This window comes from Gekko japonicus, unplaced genomic scaffold, assembly GCF_001447785.1.
Source record: "Gekko japonicus isolate JY-2015 unplaced genomic scaffold, Gekko_japonicus_V1.1 scaffold2377, whole genome shotgun sequence".
NCBI classification, from domain to species: domain Eukaryota; kingdom Metazoa; phylum Chordata; class Lepidosauria; order Squamata; family Gekkonidae; genus Gekko; species Gekko japonicus.
The window spans coordinates 201,343-214,282 of NW_015167606.1; the positions used below are offsets into that span (position 1 = coordinate 201,343).

Here is a 12,940-nt window from a genome sequence, read left to right on the forward strand (position 1 = left end):
TGTAGCTTACTGCTAGAGAAATGCTGTATTTTAACATTCAAGTAAACAGATAACTCATTAGAACGACAATATACTTTGTGGCAAATGACATCCTTGTTTTCTGAAAGTGCTTATTTATAGTCTTTTGATTCCCCTTCCCCCCTGCAGAGCAAATTCAATCACTCTTTTGCCAGTCTTTGATTCCATTCATTAAAACATTGAAAACAAAGTAAGAAAGAAGTTTTTACATAGTATTCCATTCTGGAACAGTTCTTCCTCTATAGCAAGGAGGCGGTTGTACTTGGTCACCCTCTCACCACGTGAGAGACCTCCCAACTTGATAAACCTGGTTTCCAGTCCAACTGCCTGAGATAAAAAATGAACAATTTAATCTTCAACCACTGAAGAAATTAAGACTCTTTATTGCTGTGGTATCTTAGATGCCTCAGTCTACATCATAAGTATATCTCAGCCTATGTTATAGGAAATGAACAGCAAATGTTAGGTTATAAGTTGCAAATTAGTTTTTAATGCTGCAATTGCAGTAAATCGTATTCATATAATATGCTACAGTGTGGTGTCCTGCTTATCATTTACCTGTGTTTACGGGCATTCTACTAGTAACTTTGTGAACAGCTGTGAGAATGCTGAAAAGCAGCAAAATCATGGAATGTTGAACAGTTCAGTTGTTATAAGAGAAAGGAAGACTTGGAACAAGGAATGCAGCTCACATAGGACGTAGAGAAAGGAAATGCTATAATGGAAACGCTAGGGAGGAAGAGAGCCAAGGAATGGGGATGAGAGAGAGGGAATCAGGAAGGACTGCATATTGTGAACCAAAGGAGGAGGGGAAATCCATTATGGGGGCTCAAGAAGCCAAGGAGCCAGCAAGAACCTGGGCAGGGTGATGCATATGGGGGGAGGGACTAAATATCATACACTGCTTCTAAATGTGGCCATATTTTTAGAGACAAATCTCCCGTGTAACTATACTTTAAACAGAAAGAAACCAACCTGAGTCCATTATGACTTGTTATATAAAAGATACTGTTACTGCTCTATGTTTTGACTACTGTACTTAACTTTTGCTTAAAATGTCAGATAGAAACAATACATATTTTTCAGTGTACTTCCTTTGCCTGCTGTTGTTTCCCCTTAAAGTTCAAAGATTAACTCTCTTTGAAAGGTGACTGTCTTGAACAAGCCAATTTCCTAAAAGGTTATGTATCTCTCAGCTACAAACGACATCTTGACTATGGGCCAGTTTAAGACAGAAAGCAGCATTTGGGTTATTGAATGGATTTAAGTACTTACAAGGTCCACAAGACTGTCATCAGAAGACTCTCCATCTGAGCTTCCAAATACAGAAACATGTTTCACACCTATACATGGACAAGGATGCTTGATTTTTTTGGCTTAACTTCTCTTCTGTGCCCTGCTTTAGATCACTGTCTTTTCTGACAGTAAGTAACTTTGCATGTGTAACTATTTCTTCTTTCACTTTATTAAATGCACTAGTCACAATCATGCACTGGTCACTAAGCATATTTAGGATCCCTGAAACATTCAGCTAACTACACTAGATTATTCTATTACAATAAAAGTAAATCTTGCCATCCTACAACTGTGATAAATTGAACTGATAATCTTTTCTAATATATTCCAGGCTACGGATTAGGATTTGAGATATATAATTCTAAATTGTCTTTCTTGTATAGAAACTGGTTTTTCTCTATAGCTGAAAAACACTCCCTCAGCTGGTGTAAGTGAAATTCTGAAGCTTACTATTCAATTATTTTAGCAGTTTTGTTACATGCTGAAGACTTCTAAAATGTCCATGGAAATATATAACAGAAACTAATAGTACAAGAGACGCCCAGTCACTTAGGCAGTATGCAGCACTGAGCTGTTAAGAATGCATTCCATATTTTTGGAATTTGAACCTCTAACTCTATTGTCAAGCCACGATGAAAGTCAATTTTGTCTAATAAGCACTCCTAACATTCTCAATTACTGTATTTAAATATAAAATGTTACATACTTTTACAGATTGCATAGACAAATCTACAGCATGCTCGGCATTTTAGAATTCAATTCTCTCCTCTACTCACCATCTAAAAGCTTGGTCATTTCTAAAAGGTCAGAAATTTTAGTTTCATTGATGTATTTCACAACAAGACCACTACATTTTGGTGCATTCTTCTTTTGGCCATCTAGATGTTTAGACATATTCCTACATGCATGTTCTGCAATAAGGTAGCATTTTGAACCCAGATTACTACATAAATTCTCCCACTGTTGGGTGTCCTATATAGATAGCAAAAGTAAGTGGTTAATTTTTGAAATGTTTATGTCAGCAAGCAAAAGAATATAGTGACATCAATTCTAAAAGGCAAATAGGATAATTCTTCACAGAAAACAGTACATATAATAATGTATATAAAATATGATATACTAATGTATACCAATCCTTTAATGGCAGCACTGTGCTCGGGGTAGAAAACAATTCTATTGGGATTAACAGAACTGGATTTATGGACTGTACAGAACATAAGAACATAAGAGATGCCAATGTTGGATCAGGCCAAAGGCCCATCCAGTCTAACTTGGGTGTCCTATATAGATAGCAAAAGTAAGTGGTTAATTTTTGAAATGTTTATGTCAGCAAGCAAAAGAATATAGTGACATCAATTCTAAAAGGCAAATAGGATAATTCTTCACAGAAAACAGTACATATAATAATGTATATAAAATATGATATACTAATGTATACCAATCCTTTAATGGCAGCACTGTGCTTGGGGTAGAAAACAATTCTATTGGGATTAGCAGAACTGGATTTATGGACTGTACAGATCTACTATCATAGTTTTGACAGGGAAATGACCTTTGCATTACAGATAAGTTATTTGATGCTTTATCCTTTGTAAAATAACGAAAGTGTTGATCCATGCAATTAAATTAATATAGTTAGACTGAAGCCAATTTATGCCTATTTACCAAAGCTGAGGGGCAACAGCTATATTTAAATATATGTTGACTGGGATACAGAATAGTTTTGTCAATGTGCTTCCACTTTAGCTCCCTGCAGTCCTAACAAATGGAATCACAAGGAATGTGATGCACACTGGCATAGTGCCACTCCTGGCCTTTGTTGCAAGCCAGGTGATATCCACTTGTAAAGTTGTGGGGCCCATCTCCCTCTGTCAACCATTCCCTTGTACTGAATTTTTAAAGTAATTTTTATTTATACCTTTTGCACAGTACAACCAATATATATGGCCATGCTTGATTAATATCATTAACTCTTGCCAGTTGCTGCTGGCCCTGCACAATGCTGCTCCAGCCACGGCTGCTATGTGATGCCCACCTACTATCTATCACTGATAGGCCTTCTGAAAGGCTATGGCTTTAGCCTACTTTGCCCTTTCTCAGTCACTCATATCCACATATGTATTGTTCCCTGACCCATCACTTTACCTGTGCCTTTATTATGTCATATTGCCTGCCAGATTATGTTACATGTTATTATGTTACATGGCTAGCCAGATCAACTGTCAAATTTATATAATTAGATTATAAACTTTATGACAGAAGTTTAAAGCTACTGCAAAATTGATCAGTCTGTTCCCTGAGTAGGATTAACAGAATGGCTTGGATCCCACTGAAATTTACCACAGGCAGGAGGATATCTACCCATGTAGCACAGTTTTCTCCACATGCACCCCAACTGCAGCCTCGATTACTCTTCGAATTTTTGCTCCCCCAGATGATCCCCCAGGTACAGCGTGGCAGAAAAGATGGAGGCCTTCTGCAAAAGGGGGGCATCAGTGAGAATCCCCCATGTGTGTGTGTGTGTGGATGTGTTCAATGGGATCAAACCCCTTGTGTCAATACCTCAGTGCTATATAGCTTTCTGAGCAAATTATGTCTCCAAATTTTGACTTGAAAAAGTATAAAAGTTGTATTCTATTGTTGAAATGGATGCCTTCTCTTTTACATTTATTTTTAATTTGTTTTATAGCATTTTGCTATTCAAGAAAAAGAATAATTGTTATATAGAGAGATAGAGATAAAGCAGAATTTTAGTGCAATCCTAAGCAGGTCTACTCAGAATCCTACTCTGGTCTATAGAATCAGACTTACTCCTAAGAAAGTTTTTTTTTAGGATTGCACTGTGTATTTCAATATTCAACCATAACTAAGGTTTGGGCTCATGTTTCATTTTGATTTTTCTTATTCCTATTATGTAACGCTGTCATATTTCAGAAAAGGAACAAGTAGGATACATTCTACTATCCCTGCCATGTCTAAAGTAGGTTAATGTATCAATTAGCATTATCTGTCAGATTCTTGTCCATTCATTAACAAAAGAAATTAGGATGTTTTTTCCAGAGTCTTGCCAGTAAGTAGTAAGCAATACATTTCTACTCACTCCCTCACATTTCCATTGAAATTACTGAGAATGACTGACAGAAAACCTCCCCAACGTAAGCTATTTTCATAGCTGCCCCACAATTTAGTAATTCCCTCCTCTTAGGTATGCAAAAATTTCAGCCACGTTGTCCTCCCAGAATTACCATAATGCCCCTTCTAAGCATTCATCTCATTTTACAGCAACCACTGGCAACTCAATTGACCAGTACGTTAGCAGTCTGACCCCTCCTTTCGCAGAGAGGCACTTTATAGCTTAGAGAGGCAGAAACACCTTCTAAAAAAGTCATCTCAAAAATCATAGTGCAAGGCACTGCCTGGCCTAAAATGGAACAAAATGGATGCCAACCAGGTAAGAGCCCAGGAAAGTATTTCGGAAGGTGAGTCAGAGTGGCTGACTAATGGCCCCCTCCATATCCCGGAGAGATGCAAAACTGTAGGATGATGGGTCTCCCAAAACCTATTGACTCACCCTTGGACTAATCTCATCAAGTCTGACCTCACTTCCTCTGCACCTACTTACCCTAATTAAGAGAGACTTAATCAACTCTCAGTTCTATTCACCAAACCCATTAGCTCTCCTGCCTGGTACTTACAGGGTCATCAAGACTCTTCCGCTCTCCTGTCTGGTACTTACAGGGTCATCAAGACTCTTCCAAATCATTGTCCATCCCGGATAAGCCCATCAAGTTATGGTTTTGGGATCACATCACCCCAGCCTGAGGGTCCGTTTTCCCTTATAATTGTGGCACCATGCTCCATAGCAGGGTGTGTGTGTCCTTGGATTAATATCCACACCTCCAATCTGTTGTGTCCTCTCTCCTTCTCTCCATGAAACACTGGTAATTTTGCTGCTGCCTCCGCGGACCTCTTGCCTCCAAGACTGGTAATTATAGCCCTCCCCTGAAATCACTTTTCCCATTTCCACCCTGCTTTTCCTTAGCTAGCCCTGTGTGTGTGTGTTGTTGTGTACATTTTTGTTTTATTCTTTCCTTTTAATAAAAACCTTCCCAGTTGAACATCTACCTGGTTTATTTTGAGAGTTCTCTTAAGGGAAAAATCCCCATAAACATAGGTGGAGAATCCCAGTTACCCCCTCTTGCTCTATTTCCTTTAAGCCAATTCCCCCAACTAATTAGGAGACTGCCTCTTTGGGTAACAAGTAGGCCAATCCTGGAAAGACTACAACTAGGTTACTTTTTCCTTACTCATCCCCCTTAGTCTTTCTTGAAAGAGTATTGGGGGGGGGCAGGGGAGAGAGACTGCAGAAGTTGTGGAACCAGTGCAGCCTGTGTGGTTCTCATCATTTCTCATCTCCCTTCTTAAAGCCAGTTATCAGGAGCCTGACTGAAGCGAAAATGTTCCTTTGTACCAGAATGAATGGTGTATCATAGGTGAAAAGTAAGATGACTTTTTTTTCTTCTAATTTAGATCCAAAGCTAGTAAAAAGCTACAGCTACTAGGGCAGTTCTTCAGTCAAGTGAAGGTGACACTGCTGAAGCAAGTTTCCACAACACTGTGGCTTTTGAACTTGTTTTTAAACAATTTAGTTATCTAAGGCCCCCGGTCACACGGGCAGGATATCACGGGGGGAAGGCGTGGCTAAATGCCCCAGAGGAAACTAACGTGTGGCTGGCCCGAGCACACGTCCCGGTCAAGGTCCCGTGGCTCGGGGAAAATGCCGATGTAAGGGACGAGAGAAATGAGGTTACAAATTGCTAAGCCCCAGTGATCAGAAAAGAGTGTAAGTTTGGGCAGGATTATACCTTTAGGGAGGGAGGCTGCGCGCTGTGGTAATCACCAGCAGCTGAAAGGTTTTTTTATCTAAAGGGAGTTTCAGCAGATAAGATATGCTTCTTACAGGGCGCACCACAGTTTGTTTGGCGGGGATCTGAGGGATAGTCCTGGAAGATGGCCCAGATGGCCTTCCCAGGCTGACTCGGTTATGCAACGTGCTACCAGGAACGATTGGGAAAAGAGCTGCAGCTTTCTTTTATGAATGATCATTTTATTTTTGTGAGTTACCTATTTTATTGCCAACAGCTTCAACGAGGGCTGTTTTCTGCTCTGCATACAGCCCAGGAGTGTAAAGACTGTTTTGTTTATTAAATGAACTGTTTTTAACAAATATTTTCCCTGCTGCTGGGAGCTGCGTCTGTGGTTGTATTGTTACTTGGCAAGCTGAAGCGAACCCACAAGGTCTGTACGACCTGATAGCCGATCAGACGGGTATCCTGCAGCGCAGCACAGAAGCCGCATCACTCTTTGTGCACATGTGCTGTTGGGCGCTGTTGCGCAACCTGCGGAGACGAACAGCGGCGGGCGCCGGATGCCACGTAAGTCCACCGGGAACGCGATCAGCCGCCCGCCCTTGGCCCGCGGTTTCAGGAAACTAGTACCTTGTAGGTACTAGTTTTTAACTCCGCACCTTCGGCGGGGAGCCACAGGTTCGCCACGGGAGCACTGCGCTTCCCAGATGTTGGGGTGAGATCATGCCCGGAAAATCCGTGGGACTCCTGTGCCTCTCCCGCGGCAACTTTGCCATGTGACCGGGGCCTTATTTTCTTTTACAAAGTATTACTTTTAAAGTTGAAGCATCTTCCAAGTCTTTCATTTTAAGGGCTTGCTTAAGAACTAGAATTTTTTTTTTTTAAAGGCTCTTACCTCTTTCCTCAAAGGATCAATCAATGCTATAATATAGGGGAATTTATGAATCAGGTTCACATACATATCCACCATTTCATCAGGGTTCTTGAGTGTTCCAGACAATACTTCATATTTCCCCTTATTCTAGAATTTAAAAAAAACCCATGTATTGGTAAAGTAAAATACTATCAAAATTGAGACTAACCCATCTTGTTTTTAAGAGTTAAGTATGAGACTCAGGTTTAAGGAAGACACTGGGATCATGATGGCATCATGAGCCATTTGTGTGAATAAAGTGATTTGTCTTCCTTACTATTCCTGTTTACAGTGCACAGCCACCTGACACATACTTACTTAGAAAAAGGAAAGGCAACTGATCAGAAGAAAGAGAGTAAGGGCAACTGATCAGAAGAAAGAGAGTAAGATATCAGAATACTGAAAATAAGACTTACATAGTCCATTAGTTCATGAGCAGCACAATTCATTCCTAAATACAGATCTATTCCTAATTCCAAGCCAATATTCGTGCAAGCCATTTGAATCAAGGTCAGCGGTTGTTCAAGAGTTTCACTCCCTGTTACTATGCAGCCCAAGTGAGACATTTTTTTAAAAACAGGTGGCTGGAAATAAATAAAAATAATATTGCTAGAAATATACATGCATTCATGTACAAGAGAACTGCCAACTTCAGTACAAATCCCAGCATTATTCTGCTATCAGAATCCTTGCACATTGTATGAGTACCACATTGTACTACAAAACTGTCAACTGGAGATTTATTCCCCAAATAATTGTTTTATAGATAATTTCATGATAAGATATTACTTTTTCTGTGTATCAGTTGCATAAAATTTATCAAAGTGCACATGAAGCTAGCAAGCTTCAGTAAAGTTCCCAGCTGAGATATGGATGTGGAAGAAGCAATCACTGAGTAAGGCTTGAATCTACAAGGAGAGGCTGTGGTTCAGTAGTAGAACATCTGCTTTGCATGAAGGAAGTCCCAGATTCAACTCATGGTACTTCCAGTTAAAAAAGGATTAAGAAGTGAGTAACATGAAAGACCTCCACTTAAGATCCTAGAAAGCCACTGCCAGTCAGAGTAAACAATACTGACCTTTATAGATCCATGGTCTAACTTGGTATAAGGTATAACTTTATGTGTGCTACCTCATATTCATAGCTGCTAAGATACAACTAATATTTTATTTACTGAAACATTTACATTCCACCTTTCTCCCTGAAAGGCTGTACATATGCATGTACATGCACATAGAAACACAGTAAATTTTAATCCACTTCTTTTTAAACTCATTTTTCCATCTATACATAAACTTTTTTCTCCATGTCATATACCAAATATCAGTAATTAGAAACCCAGTATATAAATTATCATGGATAGTCTGCTTTTGATGACATGACTGAACTCAGCTGATGTACTCCACACCAAGTGTCTCTAGAACATTACAGGCTATCTACACTAAGCAACAGGATCTAAGGAACACATCAGCACAACCACTTTAATCACTATGCTGGCACCTGCATAGATTTCCCTTACCAAAACAGTTCTGGTTTCAGAACATCCTACCCCATAAGTATAGAAGCAGTGACAAGTGCAGCTTGAAGGTAATCAGACTGGCAAGTCCACTTAACGGAATGAAGTGCTGTTAATGATGCCAAACAGGGACAAAGTATTTGAAGTCTGATGGCTCATGAACAAAGTGTTACTTCCTTTTTTTAGTTTCATCAATGCAATACAGTAACCCTACTTCCCTTTCTCCTTCCTACCCAACAACCAAACTTTTATCTGTCCTCCATCTTCAGCTATATTTATTTACTTTCTCCACAGTGGGGACCCAAAGTGGCTTAAATAATTCACCTCTCCCCCATTTTATCCTCACCACTATCCTGTAACGTAGATTCGGTTGTGTGTGTGTGACTGACCCAAGGTAACCCAAGTGAGCTTCCATAGCAGAGTCGGTGTCCCAGATCCTAATCTGAAGTTCTAATTACTACACAGCACTGGCTTTGGGGGTGGCTGCTGTTGAACAGTAGCAAAAGGTTTGGCCTAGGTGGGTCATGCAAGTTGCAAGGTAGCAAGTTGCCTGGTGGTTGCTGCTGGGCCTCAATGAGTCCTTCCTCAGAGGACAAAACAGCTCTGGAAAGTGTCCTGCCCCTCTCCCTGTCTTTTACTACAGAAATCAAGGCTTGAAGGCTGGTAATACTGTTCTGGTTGCTGAGCAAGACTCACTAAGGGCATTTGCTTCTTACAGCTACAGGTGCTACTTTTATTATTGGGGGTGGTGGCTAATCCTCATTTTTTTAGATTTCAGATTCTTATGCAAATCTGGAGCTTCTTCATGTTTGTAGAAAGATCTGTCTCATCTATTCATGGCTCCAGTATCTGGATTTAAGTATCTACATATTAGACCATGCTGCGAATTAGATATACTGATACATGCCAATATATTACTTGGCCAATAAATCTATCAATTTATGATCCATTAACTGTCCTATGTGGTAAGAGTACATTAGTTTTTTTTCTTACAGGAGCTTTTTTCCCTGCATCTCGCGCAGACTTTTTACTTTCCGCTGAAGGACTGGGTTGCTGTAAAAGTTAAGAAATTGTTAGGAAAGCCATAAGTATTTTTAAAAATAGCTAACTATATTTTGGATGAAAAGCATTAAGAACATTATGTAAGAGAGCACTGAGAAAAATGCAGACATAATTACTTTATGTACAGTTCAACAGAAAACTGAGCAATAAAGACATTTTTAATTGCCAGTATACAACAGATTTTCCCACTCTCAACATGAGAAATACCATCATTGTTTTTGCAGAAATTATTCCCTGCATGTGTAATGAAGTACAGTATAATATCACAAAGCCATCTCCAAAAGCCTCTTTAAAGAGAACATCTAACATCACTCCTGCTAGTAAGCAAGCATGTGGCCATCAAGTTTTCTAGCAGAAAGACAGCAAAATAAGGCTAATTAGGGGACTTCCCAGATATGCAGATAAATATTAGTTTGGAAATTAGAAGAATTGTTTTTTTTTTAAAAAAAACAACCTGGCCATCACTGGCTTGACCTCCAGGAACCATGGAATTTTGAAGGAATTTGAACACTGGTTAAAGGGGGGGAGTAAATATAAGTGGGGAGGAATTTTTGCTTGCTTGACAACTTATAGTACCAGAGAGAGAGAGAGAGACAGTTGGGTAATGTGTGCTGAAGTACACATCTCTGATGCTAATTTCCCTCTCCTTCCCTATCAGTCCAGAATGCTAAACTTTTAAGTGCTCTGTCAACTTCCAAGTGTATGTTAAGGAGGATTAATTGGGATCAGACCAAAAGCAGTTCTTCTGATCCAAATTATCCTGCCCAATTACCCCTTAAACTATGAAAGGAGCAGAGCCACTAATAATCTACAGAATATCATGGGACCAGGGTGGTGGTGGTGGTGGTGTGAAAATGCCATGTGTTGAGAGGTGAAATGCACAATCCCAAACTCCAGTTTCTACCCTCTAAATGACCTATACAGCAAATGGAGGGAAAGCTAAAAGTTACCTCATGTTATGCACTGTACAACTACATCAGAAGGGCAGTTGTACTACAGAACAAAACTGTTGTGATTCAGAGTTGAGCAGCAAATTACAGATATCTAGCCCATGAACTCATCAGTCTTAGCAACTGTGATGTGCACGTGGGAATTTCCCAACTATTTATTCTCTTGGAATTCCTTGCAGGCCTCCAGCTTGTCTTTTAAACAATTGCCAGCTATGGCTCTGTCAGACCTCATTTGGCAAGAAATTCTATGGACTGGCCACAGAAAAGGTTTTGATCTTCCAGATAACTGACTTTAAAAAAAACCTAAACAGAGATGTCTTCAGCAGGGCCTCTCCCACAGATCGGTAGGGGTGCATTTATCATTAAATATTATCTTACCCCTTTACTTACTGGTTCCAGCAACTTCATTATTTGTTTGTGAATATCCAGAGACATTTCTACACTCTGTAAAATTAGAAGAATTCTTCAAGCCAGTGCATTTTTTCCATTAAAAAGTTCATTTTAAAAATATTTGTCTTTATTTTCGCAAGTCACTACCATGCTTATTATACTGCAAATATTTACTATTAAGGATATGCTCCATATTGCACAAGGAGTTGTAAAGAAGCATATGTTCAGTGCTAATAGATGACATGGAGAATAACTTAAGTCCTATAAGTAGATGGATTCAGATACTGACTGGCAGAAAACAAGTGAACAAAGAGTTTCAGTCAGCAGGGCATCAGAACCATGGACAGAAGCACAGGAAGCCATGCTAAGGTCAGCAAGCTGATAGTCTTAAGTACTGACCATATCTATGTTAACCGGTTTTTCACCTGGCCTATTGCTTCATTTTTCTTGCTTGTTCTTTGAGTAATAGCACACACGCATGGCACTTATACATCTTTTTAAAAAACTCAGTTTAATCTGGCAGGGTTGCTTAGAAAACTATGCATCTATAAAAATCCAGTTCCCATTCAAAGTTTCTTATAAAATCATTTCATTCACAGACATTATTCTAGGCCATGAATGCTTGGATTCCACAGTAAATCTCTGCTACCCTCTAAATGACCTATACAGCAAATGGAGGGAAAGCTAAAAGTTACCTCATGTTATGCACTGTAAAACTAATGTTAAGGGCTACATCAGAAGGGCAGTTGTACTACAGAACAAAACTGTTGTGATTCAGAGTTGAGCAGCAAATTACAGATATCTAGCCCATGAACTCATCAGTCTTAGCAACTGTGATGTGCACGTGGGAATTTCCCAACTGTTTATTCTTTTGGAATTCCTTACAGGCCTCCAGCTTGTCTTTTAAACAATTGCCAGCTATGGCTCTGTCAGACCTCATTTGGCAAGAAATTCTATGGGCTGGCCACAGAAAAGGTTTTGATCTTCCAGATAACTGACTTTAAAAAAAACCTAAACAGAGATGTCTTCAGCAGGGCCTCTCCCACAGATCGGTAGGGGTGCATTTATCATTAAATATTATCTTACCCCTTTACTTACTGGTTCCAGCAACTTCATTATTTGTTTGTGAATATCCAGAGACATTTCTACACTCTGTAAAATTAGAAGAATTCTTCAAGCCAGTGCATTTTTTCCATTAAAAAGTTCATTTTAAAAATATTTGTCTTTATTTTCGCAAGTCACTACCATGCTTATTATACTGCAAATATTTACTATTAAGGATATGCTCCATATTGCACAAGGAGTTGTAAAGAAGCATATGTTCAGTGCTAATAGATGACATGGAGAATAACTTAAGTCCTATAAGTAGATGGATTCAGATACTGACTGGCAGAAAACAAGTGAACAAAGAGTTTCAGTCAGCAGGGCATCAGAACCATGGACAGAAGCACAGGAAGCCATGCTAAGGTCAGCAAGCTGATAGTCTTAAGTACTGACCATATCTATGTTAACCGGTTTTTCACCTGGCCTATTGCTTCATTTTTCTTGCTTGTTCTTTGAGTAATAGCACACACGCATGGCACTTATACATCTTTTTAAAAAACTCAGTTTAATCTGGCAGGGTTGCTTAGAAAACTATGCATCTATAAAAATCCAGTTCCCATTCAAAGTTTCTTATAAAATCATTTCATTCACAGACATTATTCTAGGCCATGAATGCTTGGATTCCACAGTAAATCTCTGCTAACAGAAAGCATTTTCACCAGCAGAGCAGGACTTCCTCCCCTCCCCTCTCACTGCATTCAAAAATGCTTCCTGAAATGCTGTTTGTGGGGGACAGGGAAACCCAGGGTAACCCAGGAATAGCATGAGGTTCAAGTCGGAGATCTGCAGTAGGAAAGTCACTGATGAAAGTCACCCCCTCTTT

The 12,940-nt window shown here is 39.5% G+C and overlaps 1 protein-coding gene across 1 annotated transcript in view; it reads right to left on the minus strand.

Moving 5' to 3' along the window:
• The window catches only part of ENO4 (enolase family member 4), a 43,132-nt gene that overhangs the window by 7,795 nt on the left and 22,397 nt on the right, over positions 1-12,940 (minus strand). The window contains 7 exon segments of the mRNA XM_015414002.1: positions 228-345; positions 1,294-1,361; positions 2,091-2,286; positions 7,078-7,203; positions 7,512-7,679; positions 9,605-9,664; positions 12,112-12,165. Of these exon segments, the coding sequence (XP_015269488.1) occupies positions 228-345; positions 1,294-1,361; positions 2,091-2,286; positions 7,078-7,203; positions 7,512-7,679; positions 9,605-9,664; positions 12,112-12,165 (790 nt within the window).